This window comes from Sturnira hondurensis, unplaced genomic scaffold (assembly GCF_014824575.4).
Source record: "Sturnira hondurensis isolate 20B ecotype Veracruz unplaced genomic scaffold, ASM1482457v3 Scaffold0022017, whole genome shotgun sequence".
Taxonomy (NCBI): domain Eukaryota; kingdom Metazoa; phylum Chordata; class Mammalia; order Chiroptera; family Phyllostomidae; genus Sturnira; species Sturnira hondurensis.
The window spans coordinates 8,782,580-8,810,561 of NW_028094648.1; the positions used below are offsets into that span (position 1 = coordinate 8,782,580).

The following is a 27,982-nucleotide window of genomic DNA, read 5'->3' on the forward strand; positions in this document are numbered from 1 at the left end:
AACCTCAGCTCACCTCTTGGAGGTCCCTCAGTGCCTGATGACTAACAGGTTTCCCTTGCTAACTTACCATGTGCTTTACTAGTCTGCCTGCCATTTCGCTATTTCAGCACCCGAATGGCTATGGTATCAAAGCTAGGGAGAGCAGAGGAAATACAGTGCCTTTTTACAAAGCACCAGGAACCTGGAGGCAGGGAACTTGTAGCTAGCACTTGAGTTTAGTACTAGCAGGTAGGTGTCTGGAGGAGATATTAAAGGTGCCCTGAAACTGGTAAGATGGAACACTGCAGCCAGAGTGCCAAAGAGTTTGGTACCCACAAACACCGCCTGCCGGTGAGAATTGTTGTTCTAACCCTGCTGAGACAGGCGTGCTCTTGCCAAGCCCTCTTTAGACGATGGCCCACCTTCCATAGATTTAGTTGGGGGTGTTGGGAGGCTTGGATTTTGGTCCTCATTCTGGCCCCGGGTAACTATGTAATTTAGGAAACTGTTTATTATCTTTGTTTCTGCATTTATAAAGCGGGAAGGAGGGAGCATGTGACACAGGTATGAAACATGCCTTTTAGGATAATTCATTTCCATGGAAGCACCTGAAGGAGTTGTTCTCATATATGAGTCCAAATCCAATCTGGGAAAATGGATGAAGTTGTGGTGATTTGGTCTATATATGAAGTGAAGCTTTAGTTACACCAGGGCCAGAAGGCAATTTGCATAGGGTTTGCAAATGTAAATTTTGATGTAATGCAATGCTACCAAATATTTATATAATACTTTCTTTTACTCTTAAATCTCTTGACTGGGGGTGATTTCCATTACACTGGCTGCTTTGAGCTCCTACCTTATTCAATGAAATTACTGAAAAATAAGATAGTTTCTCTTATCTTTTCTTCTGGTGTCAAGTCAGTTATGCAGGAGATGGTTTTGTGGAGAGTCATCCTCTGATGCAGACCCGAGCCCACCGAGTCTGTGTGGTACGGATGCCATGAACAAATTCACACGGACTGCAGAAGTCCTGTGGAGAAAAAGGGACGGCATGGCCACTCTAAGTGAGAGAGAGGGCCCCGACCCCTGCCTGGATGGGCTTTTATTGCTTTTCTGGGCACATTGTATTTACTATACACAGGTTCACTTTAGGTGGTTGCCTTTTACAGATAACAAAGGAGAGGATGTTGCTAGTCACATAGGAGAAGGATATTTGCAAATGCAAAGTAAAGTGGTTGAAGTGGTTATACTCATCCCTGGGAGGTTTAGCATGGATTTTAGGAAGTTACTTTAAAGACATGCAGCAAACATTTGTTGCCTCAATTCAGGGGGAGGGAGTTTTAACAAAAGCAAGCCTCAAAGTGGCCTAGGTACAATGCAGGCCTGATTCCCCACAGGAGGACCTATCTGTGGGCATTTGTCCTGTGTGCCGACTTTGATCCCCATTGGTTTTCCAAATCAGGGGCTGGGCTACATTCCCCACACCATGCGGAACAATTCTCTACAGTCCTCTAAAAAACAGATTTTAATTTTAAGGAAATTGATGAAGCAAAATGACCCAAATGCAGATTTTTTTTAAACCCTGAAACCCCTTTTTAATATCTCAAAACTAAGTGGGGAATCTTTCTGCCATTACATAAACTTAACTTCAACATACTAAAAACTGAACTGCAACAAGCATAATTAAAACATATTATTTTATTGAAAATAAAAAATATACAGAAACATTAATTTAAAATTTATAAACTTTTAAAAAGAACAGTATTTATAAACATTTGAAAAATAGAAAACTTCATGACCATAGAGTTTATCCAAAATATATGAGAACATTTCACATATATTTATATAAATTACTTTCCCACAAAATTTTGTTGGAAGATTGCACTTAGTTCAGTTTTATTAAGAAGAATAAAATAGGAGGGAGGCAGGGAGGACTGGGGAGGTGGGCTGGGATGGGAGTAAAAGACAGAAAACTGTGCTTGAGCAACAATTAAAATAAAAAATAAAAAAAGAATAAAATATTTCTGTTGGAATCACTTTGTTCTGGTTTGTGTTGGGATAGTATAATGGCATTCATTCTCACCTGTATTACTTAAAATGAGCCACTGTACACAAATGGAAAAAAGATGGAGAACGTAGTATGAAAACTGGCAACTAATGGTCCTTACCTATCTGGTAATCAGACTAAGAATTAGATGTTGATTCAAAGAGAATAAACTTTATTAAATGCCTCATGTGTCGGGCATGATGTGGGGTGCTTTCCATGAATTTATTTAATGCTTTTAAAATAAAAGCATTATTTTCACCCTGTTAAATCTAAAGGGTTTTATGAACGTTCTGTAATCTGCATTAAAAACAAAATCATTAACCATTGACCTAAGAATAAAATTGCAAGTCAAAAAAGAAAGTGAAACTATTATGTTTACAGAATTAGAAAAAGGTTTCAATCTTTCAATTTGGCTGTGTGAGGACAATTTTGTAATCCTGATGACACATATACAGGTATTCACATAATTGACCCTCAGATATCATCTATGTGAGATCAAGAAAGTGTATATATTAAAATATATACATATGTGAGACTACCACTTAAGACTAACATGGTTGGTCTGAAAATTTGATCCAGCATTTTATTCATCCTCCGACAATATTTATGCTCGCATTTTGGTTTTTCAATGCGTATGCCCTCTGGGGATTTTTAGAGTATTTCAAATATTTCATTGTTTCTCAACATGTTTCAACTCATTAAATTTTTCCCAGTCTTTCTCCTGGGCATATGTGTCAACACCAGTCTATTTTCTGAGCCAGGGCACACATGGTTCTTGTGTTCCAAGAACCTTCAACCTGAACACAATGCACCAAGGGCAATGCTTTGTGACAGGTGACATTTAAGAAATGCCAGCCTCAGGTTGGATGGCATGAATTTCCTCACAAGAAGGTATCCTGGAGGCACCAATAAAGTTTTCAATAGAAAAAAGTAAAAACTTTAAAAGAATTTCTGCATTTTAAAAATACTACCTGTGTCTACAAATGTGTGTTCATAGCTTATTTATCTGATATACAGTTAAAGCGAAATAGCAGTCAACAGAGTAAACGCACACCTGACCTGAGGTATCGACCCATGTATCTTCCATGGATTAACAGTTTTCAGAAATTTAGAATGCATCACATTGCTCTCAACGCTAAACCCTGTGGGAGACTGGAACAACATGTTAGGGCTTGGCAGTCATCTCAGGTCTTCACTGTGAAATCCGTCATAGTTCAGTAGAACCGGGGAACTCGAAAGCCAGTCTAATAGAAGTCTGAATAACAGCATTTACTATTATTACCTAGCACAGACTGGAGCTCGGTTACAAACAGACAAAATTAATAACATTGGATGTTAGAACAGAAAAATCCAGTGAACCAGAGGGTTTTTGTTCTTTCAATGTCACAATTTTTTTGGTTAGGATTGTTTTGTTCTGAGAGAAATACATTTAGTCTAGAAGATAGCTAATTTTCCCTTTTCCATTAAACCAATGAGTGATGAGAGATGTGTCCATAAACATTAAAGTCCACCAAAAGTGTTATTCTTGCCATACATTTGGAGATAGGAGCATTTTATGTAAGTTTTCATACCGAATTTTTTTCCCTATAGTAATCCCTGAGGTCTTAATACTTTGTTTTGTAGGAAGTTAACTCCCCTTCTTATTCCTCCAAAACATTTATCAATAAAATGTATAGAGTAGTGGATGTCAGGTCACTCCAGGTAAGGTGGCCAGGGTAAAATTCCACAGATAAAGACAATCTACCACTTATTGTAGTGGGACATGTATATTTTCATGTACAAAAAGGTTTGTAAAAAATTACAATTTCCTTAACAAGCTTGAAAGTGCAAAGTTTCAAGAGAACAATTATGATAAATTCAGTTTTTCACAAAGATCTTTCGAGTTGTTTCCAAACCATTGGTGGAAAACACACCTTATGGGAATTAAATACGTGAGAAGAATTTAAGTGTACAATATGATCCTAAAATAATGTGGCAATTACTTTACAAAAATCCCTACATCACTAAGGAAAATAACCTTTGGGATAGTAGTTAAAATAAAATAAAGACAGTAGCACAAAATGAACACAGGGGATTCCAAAGTTGAATTCACTTGGACTTCTCCAGAAACTCAATTTTATCTTATGTTCCTCAGGTTTGAGTTAAAAGAACTCCTGAACACAATCACTTGTGTCTGTTTTTGTAAAAATAAAAATAAATTCTTTAATTTACCTAAGGCATAAAATATTTCCCTCTTCAATTCCTCCCTTTTTAAGTTGGTAATAATTGTCTGTGATATGTCAATAAATGACAATTGCAATTGACCAGCTCTCCATGGACATAGGTGTCATTGCGGTATGACACACCAGGAGCAGACTTCCAGAGCAGGCCTCTCTTTTTCTTTAACACCCTCCCCTTTAGCTACCTCCTTCCTTTGTGGGAAGGGGAAAGAGCATCAGTCATCTCACACCTCAGTGTTAACGATTCGAAACTATGACTCATCAGAGAATGATGGACACTCTCTCTGCTTGTCAGCACACAGTTGAGTTTATCTAGGACTTGCCGTGAGACTAAGAATAGCTGTCAGAGAAATGAAGAGCCACCTGACAGGACCACAGACACTGTGACCAGAAGAAAGAGATTATTCTGAGACTCATCTAACTCTGACTTGTTTTGCGCTTAGGGAATATTTCAAGTTTATAGAAATGAGAAACGGCAGAAGTCTTCCAGAGGATGATCAAAATATCAATTCCCAAATGTGATGGCCAAAAATGCAGGCATTTTTATTTGGCCTCAAATCTAAATTATTAGATAGAACTTTAAAAATGTCACCTTTCCTAATGGTCCTTCCAAGAGTCAGGTATTCCTTCTCTCCAAATGTCTCTTATTGGTTCAAGTTCAGGGTCTGTAGAGACTTTGATCATTCATTAATCCTGCTAAACAAGGTAATGTCATCCTCATATCCTGAGTTTGAGCAGTCTATATTCTCTAGTAAGACATATTTGTCTTCATTGCCACTCAGAGAGAGCACTTCTTCCTTCGGAGTAGTGGATGTCAGGTCACTCCAGGTAATGTCGGTGTTTTTAAAAGCATGTAGAAGGAAGATGCCATTGATGATGGTGAAAAACCCACTCAGGGTCCCGATGATATCCCCAGCCTTCATGCCGTACCATTCTTGGAATAAGATGGCGGAGCAAGTTACTACCATGGATGTAAAGAACACGTAGTAAATGGGAGTCACGAGAGATGCATTAAAAGTGTCCAGTGCCTTGTTGAGATAGTTAATCTGTGTTGTCACTGAAAGTATAAGTACAGCCAGCAAAACAAAGACCAGGGGATGCTTGTAAACCGGCTTCCATTCCAATAGTTCCTTAATGGCAATTCCCAGGCCCTTGACAGAAGAAACTGAAAATGCTCCAATCAATGAACAGATTGAAATATAGACCAGGATGTTAGTCTGTCCTTTCTTGGGAGCCACGATCAAAATCAGCACCAAGGCAATCACAGTAATGATCACAGCAAAAGAAATGAATCCTGTTAGGAAGAAAACAGAATTAGACTTCAGCCCTGATTGGTGTGGCTCAGTGGATTGAGCGCTGGTCTGTGAACCAAAGGGTCACTGGTTCGATTCCCACTCAGTGTACATGCCTGGGTTGCAGGCCAGTTCCCAGTATGGTGTGCACAAGGGGCAACCACACATTAATGTTTCTCTCCCTCTCTTTCTCCCTCCCTTCCCCTTTCTCTGGAGGTAAATTAAAAAAGAAAAAAGAAAAACAGATTTAGTCTTCAGAAAATGCTCAGAGGATCATGTCTTTGTGACATCTTTTAGTCATGAGTTTAGAAGAACAGGTGTTTTACATAGACAAGTGACACGACATTTTTAAAAAGCAACAGTACTTTACTGCACAGCTCTCAGGATTTTGAAAAGGACTTCCCCAAAATATCATTTGACTCTCACAGAGAACACTGTGTAGTATGGCAGATACTGTCTGATTGATTTTTTATTTTCAGAGGGAGAGAGTGGCCAAATTTGGGTTGGCGCATAAGTCTTGTGTCTCTTCTCTCCTCACCTCCCCTCTCATTTTGTAGAGGGGACACATGGACACAAAAGGAAGCTGTGCCACCATTTCAGACTTGTCATACTCCGCGAAACCTCAGTCACAACCCATGACTTGGCTTATAGCAAGCCGACTGCAATATTATCGCAATTCATTTGAAGAGAGAAAGGGGAGCAGAATTGGAGTGTTTCTTTTGATTGAATCACAGACCTGGGTCTCTCAATTTCATTTCCATTTCATGCAAAGAAGCGACTTCCTCTTCTTGTGGGGCATGGATAACCATCACAGTTGACCCCAACATACTTAATATGCAGCCTATTTTCCCATGAATGTTCAAGTGCTCGTTTAAAAAATAGGAGGACAATATTGCACTGTTGGGAGAAGAAAAATAAATCACTCTTGTTCAATTACCTTTTGATTCCATAGCACCTCAGAAGGCACCCGGTGGCCCGTGCAGCTCTGTCTCCGAGCAACTGATCTGTATGAGTCACGTGACACTAAAATTCTGATTGGTTTTAAAACGCAGAAATGATGCTCAATCAAATCTGCATAATTTCTTTTATATCTAAAGAGTTAAAATAGACATTCTGTGTCCCTCTAAACTTCCCATGACCTCCTAAAGACAACCCACTCAACTCATTTTCAATTTTCCCATCTTATTGGCATGATATATTTAGAATTCATCCACACATGACAACTTCAAAGAATGCTTAAAGAATTACTCAGCTCGGGGCTGATATTTAGCTAGTTCACATAAGTATAATCATATAGGTTGTCAAGATATTGAAATATTTCCTTACCAACAGCCACTGCCCTGATACTTTCACCTACCCAGTCTACTTTGGTTGCCATGATCTCAGGTAGTTCCACACTGGCACCACCATGGGCACCAGACTATGCCATCCTGATGCTTCACCATTACGTGTGCTGTGGCTCCTAAGCACACCCAATGCCCTGGTATTACCTATTTGCACCAAAGACTGGTCAATTACCAGGTGCTTGCTAAGAGTTGCCCTCCTGTGGCTACTTGTGAGGTCTGCAGCCTCAAGGACAACACTGCTACTATTAATGGCTATCATTCATTGTGTTGACAATGTTTTAGTGCTTTATGTGTATCGACTCATGGAATTCTCAAAACAATCCTACAAAGAAGGTGAAAAGAAGTGGGTAGGCATTGTCGTAATCTTTCTACTAAAGGTTGATAATGAATGGAGATGAAAAGAAAAAGAACACAAACAAACATGTTGCTTAGCTACAAAGTAAGTATTCATGGGAACGTTGAACATACTCATTTGGGATCATAATAAAGACCAATGCATAACTATTAGACCCACATTCTATGAATGGAAACATTATTCCCTTTGCCAGTACTTAAAGAAGTGAAGAGACCTCCAAACAGAAGTAACCAGGAGACAATGCAAAACTTTTAGCCAGAGTTGAAAAAAGTACTTTCAAAAACACTTTTTAAAGCCAGAGTACTTTAAAAAGTACTACAGCAGATTTCTGGTCAAGGTGGAGGCATCGGTAGACAGGCTTGGCCTCCTCGCACAACCACAAGAAGAATTACAACTAACCTCAAAATAAGCAACGCCCAGAACTGCTAGAAAATCGAACTGTATGGAAGTCTGACACTGAGGGAGTTAAAGAAGCCACATTCATCCAGATGGGTAGGAGGGCAGAGACATGGAGTTGGAGTGGAGAAGTGAGGAGATGTGGTATGGTGTGGAGAGGCAGCGGGGCAGTGGGACAGGTGGTCCCACATCCAAGTGTGGCAGATAGGAATAGGAAGGGATACGTCAGGAGTGAATGATACCGGCCACAGGCCAGACTGCACATCCCAGGGTTCCACTGCTGGGAAGATAAAGCTCCAGAACTCCTGTCTGTAAAAACCAGTGGGGGTTGGGTCAGTGGAAGAAGCTGCTGGTTTCTCAGGAGAGTCCGTTTAAAGGGCCCACAGGGACTTAGAATGTATGTAAACCCACCTACTCTGGCATTCATCACCAGGGCAACAGTTGGAAGGGTGCCAGTTGCATATGGGAAGTGGGTAAAATAACTAGAAATGGAGTGAGTGCTAGACAAACCTCCAGAAGCCAGGCAGCTACACTGTCCCCTCTCCAGGCCCCCCCCCCCCCACACAGAGCTACAAAGCCTGTGAAGTGGGTTGCCCCACCTTGGCCAATGCCTAAGGCTCCGCCCCATAACTTAACAGGTGCACTAAGACAGGGGGCCAAAGCAGCTCTACCTAACACACAGAAACAACCACAGCGAGGCTGCCAGACTGAGGAGACAAAGAAATATGGCTCAAATGAAAGAACAGAACAAAACCTCAGAAAAAGAACTGAACAAAATGGAGATAGCCAACCTCTCAGATGCAGAGTTCAAAACAGTGGTTATTAGGATGCTCAAAGAACAGTATGGCAACAACATAAGGGAAAAAATCACACTAAGTGAAATAAAGAACAATCCACAAGGAATCAATAATGAAGGGAAGGAAGCCAGGATTCAAATCAATGATTTGGAACATAAGAAAGAAATAAAGATTCACCCAGAACAGAGTGAAGAAACAAGAATTCAAACAACAAGTATAGTATAAGAAGACTCTGGGACATCTCCAAACGTTCCAAGACCTGAATCATAGAGATGCTAGAACGAGAAGAGGAAGAGCAATAAATTGAAAACTTATTTGAAAAAAATAATGAAAGAAAACTTCCCTAATTTGGTGAAGGAAATAGACATCCAAGTCCAGGAAGAACAGAGTCTGAAACAAGGTGGATGTAAAGAGGACCACACCAAAACACATTATAATTGGAATACAAAAGGTAAAAGATAGAATCTTAAAAGCAGTGAGAGAAAAAGCAGAGCATTATCTACAAAGGAGTATCCATAAGACTATCAACTGATTTCTCAAAAGAAAGTTTGCAGGCAGGAAGGGACTGGCAAGAAGTATTCAAAGTGATGAGAAGCAAGGGCCTACAACCTAGATTACTCTAGAAAAGCTATCATTTAGAATGGAAGGGCAGATACAGTGCTTCCCAGACAAGGCAAAGCTAGAGGAGTTCATCATCACCAAACCAGTATTACATGAAATGTTAAAGGGACTTATTTAAGAAAAAGAAGATCAAAACTACAAACATTAAAATGACAAACTCGCAGCTATCAATAACTGAATCTTAAAAAAAATAAAAAATGAAAACAACCACAACAGAAAACAGAATCATAGGTATGGAGATCATTTGGAGGGTTAGCAGCTGAGAGGGGGAAGGAAGAGACCAGGGGAAAGGGTGCAGAGATTAAAAAGCATAATTTGTAAGGGCAAAATAGACAGGAGGAGGTTAAGAATAGTATAGGAAATGGAGAAGCCAAGGAACTTATATGCAAGACCCATGGACATGCACTGAGGGGCAGGGATTGCTGGAAGGAAGGGGGTACCAGGTGGCGGGGAGCAAAGGTAAAAAACTGGGACAGCTGCAATAGGATAATCAATAAAATATAAATAAAAGTCCAGTAATGGCCATGGTTATTAACCACTATGATAAAAGAGAGAATTAAAAGGGCTATGGCAATCTGATCAGGTGAGAAAGCAAAAAATCTGCTGTTGAATCATCACAAACATAACACATAAATACTTAGTGTTGGCAGAAAACCAGGCTCACTCTCTTAGAGGTTTTCTACATAACAATAAGCCATCTATTTTGTATTTCTACTCTGATTTATTGTGTAGTGTTCTCAAATTATTTTGCAATTTTTTAATTTTGTTTTGAGATATGCTTAGCACTACATTTCTTGTGGAGTTAAATGTATCATGGTTTTAAAATCTCTGTAGAATCCAAGCTCTTTCTTGCTCACGTACCTTATGAGAACACTCAGTGCCCCCAGCGGGGTGACCAAGGTGGCAGGTGCGAAAGCATAAGCTGCAAAGTTCGCAGCCTCTCCTGCTCCCACTGGAAAGCAAGCAGCAGCGTTACTACAAAGTATGGACTTATTTGTCAGTACAGGAAAACAGATGCAAAGCAGTAGATTTTTAGCCCAACGACACTGATAGATTGAACGAGAGGGAATAATTAACTTTTTGTTTATGGAGGAAAGGGGAGATTGGCATTGGGGATGCAGATAAACTGTAATTACCTGGTCATACAAGCTCAACTTTCACATAAAGTGTTTAGTTACTTCAGTACCAGAAACATATATGGTCACTCTGATGAAATCTAGTAGAGGTAGCTTTGGAGTAAGCAGAGAATGATTCTGTTTGCTCCAGAATACTTACTGTTATGCAAATTAACAAAAACAACAACAAAAAACCCTTGTAAAATTGGAATGCTTTGTAGAGATCTACTGCCCAGGCAGGGGACAGCCAGAGTCACCCACCAAGGGCCCACGTGGTCAGGCATCAGTTGCAGGTGACCTACAAGCAGGTAACACTACCTTAGTAGCTCAAGGAGAGCCAAGCAGCTGTTTAAAAGTCAGAACAATGTACTCCATCAATTCCCATATTATCTGAGGAACTTGAAACTTCCAGGAGATACTGTGATGCAAATAGCTTCTGGAGGGAGAGAAAATTCCTCAAGAGTTGGGCCCTTGAATTGAGGCCAAATTATTCTCACGGGTTACAACTGAACACTTGCCCACAGCATGTAGTGTTCACGCCGGCAAACTATGCCAAACAAGCTTATTGTAGAGAAAGTTCCAGAACAGATAAAACACACCAGCAAGCTTTTTCTTTTTCCCTCTATCTGCTATGCCCCAGCCCCACAGCCCCAGCCAAAGCTATAGGAGTACTTAGCTTTAGGAAAACATCGTAAGACAAAACACTTAGGAGACTGCTCTATAAGAACAATGGTTGTTTTTTTAGAGTATTAAGCATTCTTGAACACTTTATAGATGGCTTTTATCTTTATAGATGGCTTTCCAGGAAAATATTGATTTCATAATTAAAGCACTGGATGTTTGCCACTAGATAAAAATCTCTAATGTACAGGTATGCTTTTTCTCTTTAGTACTGGCATACACTTCGTACACGATGAGAGTAAAATTCTAAATGTAGCCATATGATATTCTCCTTATATTTTCACTCTCTTGTGTGGGTAGAGGATGGGAAGACTCTAGAGAAAAGAGAAAAGAATCATCTCAATATCCATCTGTAATTGTCCCACTACAGTCCTTGTCAACTTTTCTTCAAATGAAGTAAGAAAACAGGTGTACAAACACCTTAGAAGCAGAAAGGTCTGTACAAATTTAAATTATTTTTATTCATTGTCTTTTTAGATTCCATCATTTGTGAAAAAAATTCTCATTCTTTCTTATAACAGAACCTCACAAATACTGCAATGGTGTGGGAAAATAAATGGCAGTTTTAAGGCTTCTGGCTACCCTGGGAGATGACTAGCCAGTGGTGTGAATTACAATTTACGAGGTCCTTTCTTTGGAAGCTTTAGGTTTTTTAAGAGAGTTGAATGGAGTTGGGAGGGAGATAGAAATCTGCAAAGGGGCCTGAGGGAGGTAAGTGCCTGGTGTTTGGACATCACCTTAGCATTGGGAAAGCTGTCACCTCCTACAGAGCCCTCACTTAATCCTCAGAGCAAGTCTAGGGGGAAGGGGAGTGCTGACCACCTTCATCTCTTTATCTCAGTTATTTTCAACCTTTTTCATCTCGTTGCACACATGAACTAATTACTAAAATTTGGCAGCACACCCAAAATATGTATTTTTGCCAATCTGACAAAAAAGGTATAATTTTGATTCATTCGCAGTGGATGGATATTGTTGTATTGATTGTTGTCATTTCTTACCTGACAGCCCACGGAAAAAGAGGTCAGTGCCTCTAACGACATAGTCAGGCATTGCAGGTTTTAAAAATTCTTGCAGCACTCCAGTGTGCCACGGCACACTGGCTGGAAATCACTGATTTATTTGCTCAGTGTGAAGCAGCCAGAGGGAACTTTAATCTATCCATGCTTTGGTCCTGGCCAGGAAATTGTACCCGTTCCTTAGAAAACACGCAGCTAGAACCCTGGCTGGTATAGCTCAGTGGACTGAGCACAGGCCTGTGAACCAAAGGGTCACTGGTTCGATTCCCACTCGGGGCACACGCCTGGGTTGCAGGCCAGGTCCCCAGTGGGGGCTGTGTGAGAGGCAGCCACACATTGATGTTTTTTTCCCTCTCTTTCTCCCTCCTTTCTCCTCTCTCTAAAAATAAAATATTTTTTAAAAAACCACACAGCTAGAAAAGTCCCAGATTCTAATTCAGAGCTGGAAAAATGTGAGGGGAAAGCATTTTCTTCCCTTGTTATGGAGAATATAATAAGAGAAGGAGAAGTTTGTGATCAAATATACTATTTCAAATGATAACTTTTTCCTTGGCATTCCAAGACAGTATTGAGAACATGGGGGTGGGAGAAGGAGTGCAAAACTTAATTCTAAATATATATGACATTTTATATGTAAGACAGTATGTTATACCTGCAAAAAAAGTTTCGGGACTTAAATGCCATCCTTACTAGGACAACAATTAATCAATTTTGAACAATTTCATGCAATTTATCATTTTAAAAATCAACACTATTCTTAGTGTTAGGACTTACTTGAGAGTAATCCTGCCCACCAGAGCCATTCCTTGAGGTAAGAATGTCCACCTTGACCTAGGAAAACGATAAAAATTTTAATTAAGTTATAAAGTAGAGGAAGAAGGTCTGGAGAATTGATTTCTAGGTACTGGAATATGGTTGGAAAAGGCAAGCATTAAGGCCAAATGAGTATATGTAGTCTTGAACTTATTTACTTGGCCATTTCCCAAGATCTTCTAACACTTTCTATTATATTTAGATTTTTTTACCCATGTCATTTCCTTTTTATTTTAGGTGTTTAGTTAAAGTTGTTTCTACATAGATATTTTTTATTTTTTGGTCAATCCAGTAACCTCTTCCTTTACACAGAATAGTTTTTTCCTTTATCTTTATGCTTAGAAAGGCCTTCTTTTTGTTTTCTTTTCTCTTTTTTTAAAGATTTCATTTTTTAAGAAATATCTTTTATTTACTTATTTTTACAGAGAGGGGAAGGAAAGGAGAAAGAGTGGGAGAAACATCAATGTGTGATTGCCTCTCATGTGTCCCCTACTGGGGACCTGGCCTGCAACCCAGGCATGTGCCCTGATTGGGAATTGAACCAGTGACCCTTTGCTTCACAGGACCATGCTCTATCCACTGTGCTACACCAGCCAGGGCTAAAGATTTCATTTTAACTGTAAACTATGTAGAATTTGATTGGATAAATGGTATAAAGTAGCTCTTTTATATTTTTCCCTCTAATTCTTGACAAATTTTCTTAATACTTTTTGATTGAATAATAAATCCTTTCTCCAGTGAATTAAAATGCCATTTAAAAACCAGACATTAAATTATTATATGTATTTGGGCCCCCTTATACATTTTTAATTACCTTTTATTATTTTTATCTATCCTTTGAATGCCAGTACCAAGCTGCTTTAATTAGGATAGCATTATAGGATGTTTTATTTTCTGATAGTGCCAATCTCCACTTAATAGTAGTCTTATAAACCTGTTTGCACAATTTGTAGCCATGTATTTTTCCACATGAATCTTAGGATAATATTTACGTCTGTTACAATATTATTCTTGATAAGAATGAATATGAAATTCATGGTTAATGAAGGGTAGTCAAGCCGAGCTAGTCAGCATGTGAAATGTCAGTATCCATAGCAACCTAATTCTATCACTATCCACTTGATTTAACAGATATTTACTGGGTGGCAAACACTATGCCAGGGAAGACTCCTGTTCTTGTGAGTTTACTGTCAATAAACAGGTAAACCTGTTGACAACAAGTAAATAAACAATGAATATACAATGACAAATTATTCTAGGGGCAATGAAGGACACCATTAATGCTATGATAGAGAATGACAGAGCACGCTGGTGTGGGAGGCCTTCCCAGAGAGAGTGGCCCAGGAAGGCCTTTCTGGGGTGATGATATTTAAGCTGAGACCTCAAGGATGAGTCACCCAAATGAAGGGGAGAAGGAAAAGCGTTCCAGGCCAAGGGGAAAGACCTTGAGGTGGGAAAGAACTCTGTATATTCCAAGAACCAGAGGAAAGTAGGCGATTGGGAGCATAGCAGAGATGAAGCTGGGGAGGTAGCAAGGGCTGATTCATGCGGGCAGTCAGAGGCTGTCGGGGGATGTTGGACTGCATTCTGAGTGCAAAGAAAAGCCACTGATGTGTTTCAAGCAGAGTAGTATGACCTGATTTTTGACTCCCAAAATTGCAGAATGAAGCTATGAAAAGAACCCATGCTACACTCGAAACCTCTGGAAGCAAGAATTTTAGACTCTCTGGAAGGGAGACACAGCTGGCTCAAACCTGGACACTGCTGAGAAAAGAACTGCTAAGATTGGAGACAGACGCTACAATAAATGACGACAATAAAATATTATTAATGTAGCATTATGATCTTACAGGTGGATTATCTCTGCAGTTAGAAACGTGAATTTGTTAGTTGCATTCATTTCTTACCAGCTCTAGTAACACCCTTGTTGGCCAGTTGCAAAAGGCCCTTCTTTTTTAGTATGAAGCTGGAGCCAATAAAAATACTGGAACTTACTGCCAGTACCAGGCCCACAAAAAGACTGTATTTGTTTTCTACATTTGCAGAAATGCTCAAGTTGGAATTCAGGTCCCCGTAGAGAACAGGAGCAGCCAGCAGCTGTGACACATTTGTGATCTCACACCAAGCCTGGGAGGAGTTTGGACAGACCAAGGACAGCACGTAGCCTGGAAAAAAAGAGAGAAGGGAAGGTCAACAAAGAGGAGATGCATTCATGTTTACTCCCCTTCTGCAAGAAAAAGAAACCTGAGTGGACTGTCCCAAAACACCATTTTTTTTTTGTTGTTGCATGAAGGGAAGGGCCCAGCAGGTAGTCTGTAGACCTATGGACATGTTCAGTTTGGCTCACACAGGATCTTAAATATTTTTTTTAAAGATTTTATTTATTTATTTATCTTTAGAGGGGAAGGAGAGGGAGAGAAACATCAATGTATGGTTGCCTTTCATGCATCCCCTGCTGGGAGTTGGCCTGCAGGGAACCCGCCTGCAACCCAGGCATGTGCCCTGACTGGGAATCGAACCGCGATCCTCTGGTTCACAGGTCCGCGCTCAATCCACTGAGCTACACCAGCCAGGGCAGGATCTTAAATTTTTAAAAAAATTTGTTTAGTTGTTATCATCTAAATATGAGAAGTTGTGCATGAAAGTCTGGGTTTCTCTTATGAATTGGAAAATCTTGGTGATACTTGGTTCTAGAAAAACAGTAACCTGCTCCAGCGAAGGTAGCTGTTTAGACCTGCCTTACACACAGACATTCATCACAGTCCTCACCCCCAATCCATGTCATGCCATATTATAAGTCTGTCTCCTGTTTAGAAATCACCATGTTACTGGAAATGTATCTAACACATTTGGTGATGTATGAATTATGCACTTCAGAAAATGTATTTAAAAGATTTCATTTTCTACCCTGGCTGGTGTGGCTCAATGGATTGAACCAGAAGGTCACTTGTTCCATTCGCAGTCAGGGCACAGGCCTGGGTTGCAGGCCAGGCCCCCTATTTGGGGTCGTGCAAGTAGTAAGCACACACTGATGTTTCTCTCCATCTCTTTTTCCCTCCCTTCCGTTCTCTAAAAATAAATAAATAAAATCTTTAAAAAAAGATTTTATTTTCTGTACCACTCTGCCTGAAGAGAATAATTTTTTTAAAAGATTTTATTTGTTTATCTTTAGAGAGGAAGGGAAGGAGAGAAGGAGAGAAATATCAATGTATGGTTTCCTCTCGTGAGTCCCCTGCTGGGAACTGACCTGCAACCCAGGCATGTGCCCTGGCTGGGAATCGAACCGCAATGGTGTGGTTCGCAGGCCCGCGCTCAATCCACTGAGCTACACATTCCAGGGCAAGAGAATGATTTTTCAAGTCTATGTAATCTCCCTTCTTCTAAGTAAAATAAAATCTAAGAGAAAAATGAATTAACTGCCAGCAGGCTTGAAGAATAGGATTCAAATAAGTATGTAATCTATTGAACCAGACCCATGATTAAATAAGTACCTTGGAATTTTGACGCTAAACACTAAAAGGCAAAATCAAAATATTTTACACCATATTACAAACTTTTAAAATCCATTCTCCAGTTAAAAAGCTGTCAACAGGTAACATTGCGACTAGATTTTCAGACTGTTTTCTCAATTTTTTTTCTTTCTAAAGTCATATTTCCCCATGATAAATTACCCTAAATAAAAAAAAGGGCAAAGAAAAATTAATCAAGTATAATTTTAGAATTCAATAATAAAATCAATTTTACATCTCAAAAAACTTAAGGCATAACTAAAACAAAACAAAACATCAAAATCCGTTTGATCAAACAATGCAAAACTTTAATTGGATGGATACCTCCCCAGCAAAACATTATGAAATCATCTGAATTTTACCACATATAAAGTGAAACAACCATAAAGGTCACATCTAGAAAAAGTAAAATGATTGAATTTAAGCTTTTCATGATTAGTATTTCACTTATCTCTGCAACTTGAAAATCAATCAACTTTGATTTAGAGATACAAGATAAATTCTGAAACAAAACTCCTAAGTATTTTGAGGAGAATTATACATCATTTCAAGGATATTCTGTATCTTCGACAGATTTTCAGTCCAGTTATTCTCGTTAAGAATTGCAGTACATTTTTAAAACAAGCTATCCCTTAGCAATCTCGTTCTGGGCACTGTTCATTTCATTCAAACCCCAAGAACGGAATGTAATTTTTAATAGTTAGAATTTCAATTGGTCTAACTCTTAAGGAAACATGTGACTTGACTTCCCAGTGAATTCCATGTTTGCATTGCTGTCATTTGCCACACAGTTATCCATTCCAAAACTTCATCTCCGAAAACTGTGTGGGTGGATCCCATTCCAGTGGAACAATATTCTTTTTAAGCTGTTGACACAGCAGAATGTTTCCAACATTTTAGGAGGTGTGGGAGCAGAGGGTGCTAAGGGAGAGCAAATAATCTTTGTGGCATTCTGCGAGTTCTCATTGTAATTGGCAGGCATCAATGCTGCATGTTTTATGGCAGGAGAAATAGAAAAATCTGGTGTAGTTACTGACCTTAGAACGAAAATTATTTTATGTTTTGGGTGTTTGTTAAGGAGAGAGCCAGCCTACAGCCGACAGGACTGAAGGAGGAAGTGAATGGTGAGTTGGTGCGTGTGGAGCGGAGGGCAACAGGAATGTGTGGGCAGGCACTTGGCAGTGTTTCAGAGTAATTAGATCTCCAAAACAGAGGTGTTTTTTTAAGATTTGTGTGAGCAAAGTAATTAGACAGATAACTGAATCCAAACTGTAATCAACACAGAAAGAGAAAATCTATTATATTCATTATTTTTCATGTTCATAGATGCTGTCTGTCATCCTCTGAAGTGACAACTGATTTATACTCCTGCCAGCAGGGAGCATGCAGTACTTCTTTGATGATTTCGTTATTTATTTTTCTTTTTTAAAAATATGTTTTATTGATTATACCATTACAGTTGTTCTATTCTCCCTCTTCATTCCCCTCCACCCTGCACACCCCTCCCCCACCATCCCCCCTTTAGTTTATGACCACGTCTCAAGTTCTTTAGGTTCTGTATTTCCCATACTATTCTTGCCCTCCCCCCTATTTTCTACCTACTGTCTATGCTACTTATTCTTTGTACCTTCTCCCCCCTTCTCCTCCTCCCACTACCCTGTTGCTAACCCTCCATGTATTCTTCATTTCTATGGTTCCTCTCCTGGTCTAGCTGTTCTCTTGGTTTGCTTTTGTTTTAGGTGTGGTTGTTAGTAACTGTGAGTTTGCTGTCCTTTCACTGTTCATATTTTTTATCTTCTTTTTCTTAGATAAGTCCCTTTAACATTTCATATAATAAGGGCTTGGTGATGATGAACTCCTTGAATTTGATCTTATCTGAGAAGCACTTTATCTGCCCTTCCATTCTAAATGAAAGCTTTGCTGGATAGAGCAGTCTTGGATTATTTTTCTAAATACTGAGTAATTGATATTTAGGAAGTATGTGTCAGTTATAAAGAAAAACAATTCAATAGACACCAAGGAATCAACCACCCAATTTAAGAAATAAAACAGTACCCCTCAGAGGTAATGACCATCCTGATTTTCTGCTGAACATTCTCTTGCTTAAAAAAAATCCCCTACATGATTGTATCTTCAAGTAGTAAAGTGTTTAGTTTTGCCAGGTTTTGCACATATAAAAATATGATTATAGAGTATGTATTCTTTGGTGACTTGTTTTTGAGATTTATTGATGTAGCTGCATATGGCTATAGGTTTTGTCTTTTTCCCTATTCTATTCTATAGAATTCCACTGTATGACTATCTTAATTTTTGTTTTATTATTGGTAAACATTTGGGTAATTTACACAGTTTTTGCTTTTATGAACAATACTGATAACTTCTCAAATATGTCGAACCATATGTAATTAATATCTGATAATTTTTGATGTTACAAAAATAGCAGCTTCATATGGTTCAACTTAATACATATCTTCTACATAGAGGTGTGAAAGTTGACTTACACACAATTTAAAAACAATGTTACATTTCCTATAGGAGTATACGACTTTCCCCTTAAGTTCTAATACCATCTATATTGATGGACAGGTTGAGTAATCACTCTTGGCTTCAGTTTCATTAACTCTAAAATGAGGGTGTTGGACTTGATTCTGAAGATGTCTTTTACAAGTTGGTGGTTTGACTGTAAGCTGTTTTTTTTCCCAGGGTAATTTATTGATGTTCCCGGCAGCTCATAAATATTGCTGATGGACTAGTTCTAAACTCACAGGCACTTGTAGTTGGAAGACATTTTAAAGAAACTGATGCCAGGTTCTTAAGTGACTTTCCAAAGTTGTGTAACTGCCCAAACCAAGGCCAAGTAACCCAATTCTCCAGTTAGTATTTTTTTTACTTCTCTAAAGTAAAACCATAAAGTACAAACAAAACCCGATAAAAATTACTATTAATGCTTATACAAAGATAAACTGCTTTGAATAATTTGTTCTAGTACAATTTGCTTACAGAGATCAATTTAAATTGTTCAGTTTATTATATGAGGTAGAATAACCAGTTCCTAAGAAGTCAGGGGTTGCATAAAACTACATTTTTAATCATTGCAAGATATTTTTAGTTCGAGGGAATCATTGTTTCACTATCTGTTCTATGGGTTAGCTTAAATTCAGCAAATATTCACTCCCTTATCCTCATGATGTGGGCTGAGTATTCTTCCCCGGATGTCAAGATGGAATTGAGTTGGTGGCTAATGGGACACGAGCAGAGGTAATATGTAGAGAGGGTCAATATTTGCTCATCTTTTGGGGTTTATTCTCTTGAACCTCTGCATTTATCAGGAATAGAACTACCCTGAGGAACTGCTGCCCCTTCAGCCCGAGTCCCAGAATAAAAATACATGGAACAGATCTGACCTCATCCCACTGTGACAGTAGTTAGTCAGTTATTAAGAAAAGAAGGAAGCAAATGGAATAAGATATTAAGCCTGATTAATTGGGAAGGAGCAGCTTCACAGACACTCCGAAGGGACATAATCCCTGAGTAGGCAGGAAAGGCAGGCTTCCAAACTTACCCAGGGAACACCCAGCCAGTTTCCCCAGATTAACTGGGGGTGGTGGGGGTGAAGGGAGGATAAACAGCCAAAGGGAAATTTCTCTGCTGAGGCATGTACAGTAGAAGAAGCCAGATGACACAGAAAAACTATGAGGCATGCGCAGTAGGAGCGAAAATGACAACCATAAAGGGGAGGAGTCTAGCCTGGGAAAAAGACCAGAGAGGATCAGGGCAAAAAACTCCAAAGAGTCCAAGAAAGCCTACTCTTGTCTAAGCCCAAGGAAATATAATTTTAAAAAGGCCCCTTCCAGTAGCACCTGCGTTCTCTCTCTCTTTCTTCAGTAGCCACATGGGCCGAAGTGGAGCACCCAGTGTGGGCCAGATGGGAATGGACACTGTACTGGACTACTGCAGCCTCAGGTGCCAGGCTAGTGGTGCAGCAGCTCTGGGGCCTGGCCCTCCTCCTGGGCTTGTGGGAGATGAGAGTGGACCTGCAGCCCTAGAGGCTGGACTTCTTCCACAACAAGATGCAGCTGAGCCACCTACCTGGTCAAGGATGAGACACTGGGCATGGTGTTCCTGGGAACAGTTCTTTGTTTTCACTCTAATAAATCTTGCCACTATCCTCAAATCCTCCTATGCGCATATCCCTGAAATGTATTTCCTGTGATAACATGGAAGACTCCTATTTTCTCCAGCAACACCACAAAAAGAAGCTAAATTCAGCTGGACATGTAGCCAGATGCAGAGACACCTGGGTGAGCCCTGTTTATATTAGTCAACCATCAACTTAACTACAGGCACATAAGTAGGAATATACAGGGTGGGGCAAAAATAGATTTATAGTGGTGAATATGTGATAATATTCATAATAATACAGTTTATTATTGTATTATTATTTATTAATTATTGTATTATTTTCCACCCAAACAACAGCTAAACCTATTTTTGCCCCACCCTATATGATTATTGTTTTAGTCACTGAGTTTTCGGGTTTGTGTTATGTAGCAATAGCTGACTGATATACCTGCCCATTCATATTAGCAAAGGAAAAAATGAGTGAAATCTCTTTGTGTCCCTAAATTTATTCTGCAGATATCAACCAGTGTGAATCAGATTGTGTCACTTCCCTGCTTCATTCCCCCCTCCCCCACCATAATTTTTTATTGCAATTGTAATAAAATCTGAACTCCCAATCCTAGACTTTTTCTAAACCTTTACATGGTTTGAATCTTGCACACCTCTGATATTACATTGTATTACTCTGTTTAACTCTCTCTGCCATTCTCTGAAACAACACTAGTTGTCTTTTCACTCATTGATTCAACAAATATTTACTGAGTATTATCCGTCAGGCATTTTCTAGAAGCTGGGGACACAACAGTGAATGAAAGAAAGTCTATACTTTCTTACAGTCATTCTAATGAGGGGAAACAAGATAGACAAGTGAACTAATACTACATACTATGTTGAGTGCCGTGGAAAGCAGTAAAAGCAGCATAAAGAAATACTTTAAAAAACATGTTATATGGAAAACCTCTCTGCTAAGTGTAAAAGCAAATAACTTGAGGTGGGAATGTGCTTAAGGGGTTGGAGGACCTGTATCCATCCAGGCTGACTGGCTGGGGTGAGAGATCAGGTTGCAGCATAGCAGGGGACAAGATCAGGTGAAATCAGCCTTTAAATAAGCAGGTCCAATCTTGTCATTTCACCTTCCCAACTTCTAGAATGGCTTCCCTTCTCATTCAGAAAAAACCCCCAAAATTCTCACCACAGTTTACAAGGGTCTATCAGCTATCTGTACAACTTCATTCCCTACTATGTTTTTTTTTTAGTTCCTCTCATAGGCTAGGTTCCTTCTCACCTTAAAGCTTTAAGTAACCTTTACTTAGCCTAAGTAGTGAAGTAGTGACTGACATAGCTAGTTCCTCCTTGTCACTAAGCACTCTCTTAAAATGCCACCTCTGCCTTTCCAATCTAAAGAAACTTCTCAATCAAATTCCACCATATCATACTGTTTAACACTGCCAAACAAATGTCTTACAATTTAATTATGGCTTTATATATAACAGTATCACATCTCTGAATGGCTATTTCATTAATTCACTCAACAAAATAGTTGTTGAACACCTACCATGCAAGGCACTATGGTAGGTATTCATTTATTCAACGCTTAGCAAATTCTCACTGAGCACTTCCTGGGTACCATGCCCTGTACCAGGAACTGGCGAGACAGTGATCAACAGGGCAGGTGAACAGGTCTCTGTTCTCATGCAGCTGATGATTTTAGTGAGGGAAGAAACAAGTGAACAGGAATAAAGGGCACAGAACCGGGATGAGAAATAACTTTGAGCAAATGTTGAGCAGAATAAGAATGAGGCATAATTTTGAGCAAATTTGGAAAGCAAGCCATAATAGACATATTTTCATATCGACTCTGATAGGGCTGAACCAATTTTATTTTGGTTCATTATTTCGATGAACCAAAATAAAATTGAAAAGACACTGTTGATTTTTTTAAAAGTTAAAAACCCGTATCTCTAAACAAGATCTTCCCAATATCACTATGTTTGGAAGCCAAGAAGTGTAAGAAGACTGTTAACCATCATTCTTCCTAATAAACTACTGTTTCCACTTTACAACCTGAATGTTACTGAACTTACTAAATTGCTAAGATAAAATCCCCTTAAAAATAATAAAATGATTAAAGAATGAAGATGCAGGAAAAGAACCTAAAAATAATACTTTAATAGGCATGCTTCTATATAGAGATTTTTAAACGTTGATATAGTTCATATTAAATATTAAACTAAACAATGAATAGCATGCTGTTCTCTAAACAACATTTAGTGGAGAATTTTTACTACCTTCCACCTTTAAGCACTTTACTCCTTTACTCCTGCACCTTTGAATTTCGGCGCTTAGGAAAAATATGGGAGGCTAGAAAAACAACCTGTGCTTTTAAACTTCTAGTAAAAATCTGGAGGACATCTCTTTTAGTTCAACATATAAACTGTTAGATTTTATACAGAAAACGCAGCTTGTCCTGAAAATAAAAGTTGTGATCATTTGGAATTTTGAGTAGTCATGTTTACAGCATGATGTTTTTAAAGAGTAAAATCTCAGAATCATTAAAATGTGTACCACTGCACCAAGAGGCCAGAGAAAGGGGATGGCACCTACAGAAAACACAAAGGCCCAAGTCATTTTGTGCTTGGTTTGATCACTCATTTTAAAACCTATTCAATCTGGGCTTTGGTTTCTGGATCTGTGAAAGGGATATAATGACTACCTAATAAACTCACAGAATTTAATATGTGTGAGGGTAAACGGACATATTTTATGTTAAACTGTTTTAAAAATTTAAGATTGTATACATGAGGATGAGACATGTCCGAATCGGTATAAGAGAGATAGAGCCAGTTCTCAAAGAGGGGCACAGTTCCTCAATTTTCTCCTCTCAAAATCAGAAAGAGGCTGAGTCAGCTCTAAATACAGCCTACATCATTTTTCACTCTGCTAGTTGGCTGCACCCTGGGAAAGCGGCTCACTCAAAGAAAAGTTTGAAAACCATTGGATCGATCCCTCTCCTCCTCCAACTCTCCCTACTGCCAAATCAGATCTTTCTGTCTGTGGTGTCTCCTGGCACATAATCAGTTGGTGCATCACAGGTGATAGGGGTACTTCTCACATTTTCTTTTCATCGTTTCATAGTTTTATGTTAACAAAGCTCTACTGGAGTTAAATTAAGATCTGTAGAATTGATGGTATAATATAAAAACCCTAAATAAAAAAGCCCCTTCATACGTGTTTAAATTTATTTTTTGAGATAATTTTGGATTCGAAGGCCTTTTGAAGCATTTATTATTTTAAAAGGAAAAACCACACTAGGGGTTGGAATGCTCTATCAGAGTGTATGATGGACTCCTTTTCATCTGGGTCTCAGCCCATGTGCGAGTCTTCTCTGTGTACCCAGTCGGAACATCCCAATTTTCTCAATACATTATCCATGAAACTCACCACTGTTGTCCTTTTTAAAATTCATTTGTTTCTTGCATATGATCTATCATCTGGACAGTAAACTGCATGGGAGCCGGGACCTGGACCTAAACTCTAGGACCAGGCTATCTTGCAAATTCCTCTGTACTAGGCCCTGGGCCAATGCCTGGCCTATGGGACTCATTAAAATTGAGCCCTTTCTCCATGTCAGGCTTCATATGTAATCCCTCCCACTTCTATTCCTCACAACTGTAAAGTGTAAGAATGATTCCCAGTTTATAGAGGAAGAAAGACTCAAGGAAGCTGAATTATAGCTGAGAAGACTGATGCCAAAACCTAGTCTCTTCCCACCACTTCTGACAATGTGGATTCTGGGTTCTCCCACCTGTCTCCCACACAATTAATTGCCACAATGAATCACAGGTATTAAGCACTGAGCTCAAATATTTCGTGTTGGAACTAAATGTATTAGCTAGCAAAGCAGGAAAAACATCCTGCTTTGCTAGGACCTTCAAACAAGCTGGTGTAATCCACACACCCTCCTTACAGATCCTTGAGTAAACATGGGCGGATGGGTTAGTAACAGTCTGACTTGACTAGTTTAGGAATTATTTAGAGAAAGCTCACACAGCTTCACTATCTAGGAAATCTAGACCCAGCTACCTAAGCAACCCCTTCCAAAATCTCCACCTTTGAATAGTGTGTGAATTGTTCCAGACATTTTCTCTCTCTTAGTGTCCCTTTTCTCTCTCGCCACAGTTTTGACTTTTGACTAGTTCACCGCCTAAAATCAATAACGAAAAACCCTCTCCGTATCAAGGGATCAGCTGTAGGGACCAGGAAGAGAGAAGACGGGAAAGTTGCCAGCAAGTTCGGAAAAGTTCTGGTTTATATATAGTTTATATAGTTCTTGTCACGTCCCTCACTATCCGCACCCTCCTTACATCATCATCAGATAAGTTAAACATTGTCTTTCTCCTTGAAACTGTGGAAACCGTCACAATTTCAGTTGATCCACACCTTTCCTGTCATACCTACCGCCCCCATTCTGCACCCCCCCCCCCCAGTGCCTTCTTTTATCCGGACCCACACACGCCTTGTGACAGTAGAAAGGCTGCCTGTATTCCGAGTACCTGGGGTGCGGTGGGGTGGGGACTGAAACCGCAGCCGAGCCAGCAGTGAGAAACCTACAAACGACTGCACCCAGTTCCGGTCCCCTCTGACGTCGGGCTCTCGCTTTACGCTGCGGCGATGTGACTGCCCGAGAGTCAGACTGGAGGCTGGTGGGGCAGGGGACGTCTTCACCTCGAAGTGACAGAGGAGTGGGCGGCCCAGGTGGGCCCCGCGTGCTCCCCATCTGTCCAGGGCGCCTGACTTTCCACGGCCTTTGGCCCTCGCAGAGAAAGCTCAGGGTGCCAGGCGGGACTCCCGCCAGGTTCCCGGGCACGTCCTCTGTCCACAGGGTGGTGTCGACAGCGGACTCTGGAAGTGAGTCTGAGTCAGTGGAAACATCTTTCTCAGACGAGACTTGGGAGTCTTTCCACAGCATCCTGAGTTTCTCCATCACGAGACTAAGCACAGTGTAATTTACCTGCATCTGCCTCCCGGAGCAGAGTGGGAGCCACGTATGTCTTGTTCGACTGGTTCAGGCTTTCCCAAAGAGACATATTGTAGGCACCAATAAATAGTTGCTGCCTCGTTGGCTGGGTGACTGACTGAATGACTGAATGTTAATACACGATGAATGAATTAAGAGTCGCAAAGTACCCGGGACCGCCCACTTGCTCTCTTCGCCACCCAAGATGCCAGGACCTCTGGCTGGGCATACACTCACCTTCTCGGCAGGGCTCTCCGGGCGGCAGCCTCACCTCTCCCCCCATGTCCGCCAAACAGGGCTTCCCAGGCGTAGGCGATTGCTCCTTACCCTGCCGGGCTTCTTCTCCCACCCATGGACCTGCGTTCCCTCGGAGCAGCAGCTGTGGTGTCCCAGGCTTTTGTGAGCTGACCCCGCCCCCGGACAGCCTCAGCCAATGGAAATGGATGGGTGGGGCTTCCGCACAAGCCACGCCCCTACCGCCTGGGTTGGATTGTACTTCTCCGTGGGAAGCGGAGGTTACATCCCTGGTCTCAAGTGTGTGAATGGCGGAATAGCCCACTGCCACTCCTCACCGCTGCTGAAGCCGCGCAGTAGTGAAGCACAGACACACCTCGTAGGGTGAAGGCATCTCTGACAGCTTGGGGGCTGCCGAGCCAACTCTCGGAAATTTATGGAGCATGGGTTGTACTGAGGCCCCCTTCTGGCTCGCGGGTATCGAAATGTCTCCTGCTGCTGCATTCTCAGCGCTCTGCTTTGTGTTAGGAGCTTTGTATGGAAACTTGCTGGCCACTGGGATTCTGCTCTGATTACCATGCTAAAATTCATTCCGAAGCTTTAGAACAAACTGTGTCCTTCTGTGCTATTATCAGCTTCTCCCGCGGTCCTTCACCTTCGAACTGGTGTCACCCCAACCCTCCTTTTACTTAGTCACGTAGGTAACTGCAATAAACCTCTAAAGGAAAGGCAACGCTCAAACTGAAACGACTTATTCCTACGAAATAATAGTAGTTCGCATTTAAGATATTCTTGCTTTACCATGCATATGTAGGCACTTTATATATATTAACTCATTATATCTGACAACATAGTCTATTAATCCCTAGTTTATAGAGGCAAAAAGTGAGGTTAAGTAATTTAACCACTTAGGAAGGCTTCATAGCAGGGCATTATACAATGTGAAATGGGTACAATGTGATAGGAAATACTATCTGTTCACTTTATCTTTGTTGTAGGTCGTCATGAACAAACAGCGCTATTATCTTTATTACCTAAGAGGTTCATAGCAGAGGCTTCAATCTTGCTTTACTTGTTCTTCCGCTGATGAGAAGAGTTAACAATCTGTCAACATGAAACAAGGCACACACAGTCACATGTGGATGGCTTGGTGGAGAAGGAATAGCATGGGGAGTGGAATAGGTGAACGCTGGAAGGGAGGGAGATTTATGCCAAATTTGGATAACAAGTCTTAAAACTTAGATTTAGATTTAAAGTTTTGTTTGGACATCAGATTTAAATTTTCACCTTTATCAAAGATTGGTGATAATAGTAAACATGATCTGAAGTATTACTTATTAATTATATATTTAACTGACACTTAGATTGCACTTATGTGGGCCAGCACTAAACACCTTGCAAATATTTGCTTTTTAAATCATCATAACAGATAGGTGCTGTTATTAATCCCCCCTTTACAGATAGGAAAGGGAGGCAGTTAGAGAAACTAACTTTCCTGTGGCCACATAGCTACTAAGTGGTGGGGCTGGAGTGCTAACTAAGGAAGTCTAGCTTCAGAGTCTGTGCTCTTAACCTATTTGCTAATTGGGTATTTTTAAAAAGTTGGATGTTTTTTAAAAAACTAAAAATGTACTTTTGAGGTGATTTTTTAAATAAAAATCGAATTTCAGGTTCTAATTAAAAATCTATTTTAGGTAGGAGGCACTTGGTTGTAATTCTTGTTTTTCCATTCCAGAAATAAACAGAAAAAGTATTTAAATCTATTTAATATCACTATCTTCTTAGTTTAAATGTTGCTTATCAGAACTTTACAATGTATTTTCCTTCACTGTTTGTAGATGACTTTGAATATTTTGCCATTATATTGAATAGCACCATAAACTGTCATGAAATGACATTAATTTTGAAGATTTTTTTTCCTAATAGAAATCATGATGTTTATTTAACTGAAAGAAGAACATTAAAAAATCTCCAACTGGTCATGGCTGGCTTAGCTCAGTGGATTGAGAGCGGGCCTGGGAAACACACGGTTGCGGTTCAATTCCCAGTCAGGGCACATGTCTGGGTTCCAGGCCATTTCCCAGCAAGGGACTCACGAGAGGCAACCATACATTGATATTTCTCTCCTTCCCTTCCCCTCTAAAGATAAATAAATAAAATCTTAAAAAAGATCTCCAACTGATCCACTCCACAACTCTGGGAATATTTATTTTTTTGGAGGGTGGGAGAATATTCCTTTTTGACTCAAAACTTAGGATTTGATAATGAGTGAGGTGCTCCAAAACATCAGCTCCTGTTTTATTGGTCTTTATTGGTATAGACTCAGTAGTGATGGTCAAAATAATGAACAACTTGTAGAATCTCAAGGCCTCAAAGGGACAAAGCCACAGGTTCTTTGAACAGTGCAGGGATCTGGGAGG

The 27,982-nt window shown here is 40.0% G+C and overlaps 1 protein-coding gene across 1 annotated transcript; it reads right to left on the reverse strand.

Moving 5' to 3' along the window:
- Positions 1 to 1,780: 1,780 nt before the first annotated feature.
- On the reverse strand, positions 1,781 to 25,723 carry NIPAL1 (NIPA like domain containing 1). Its single transcript, XM_037034174.1, has 6 exons — positions 25,566 to 25,723; positions 14,588 to 14,845; positions 12,642 to 12,698; positions 9,914 to 10,004; positions 6,274 to 6,434; positions 1,781 to 5,539 (listed from the first exon to the last, which is right to left on the reverse strand). Exons 1-6 carry the CDS (start codon positions 25,609 to 25,611, stop codon positions 4,926 to 4,928), a joined length of 1,227 nt encoding a protein of 408 aa, XP_036890069.1. The 5' UTR covers positions 25,612 to 25,723; the 3' UTR covers positions 1,781 to 4,925.
- Between the last annotated feature and the right edge of the window lie 2,259 nt (positions 25,724 to 27,982).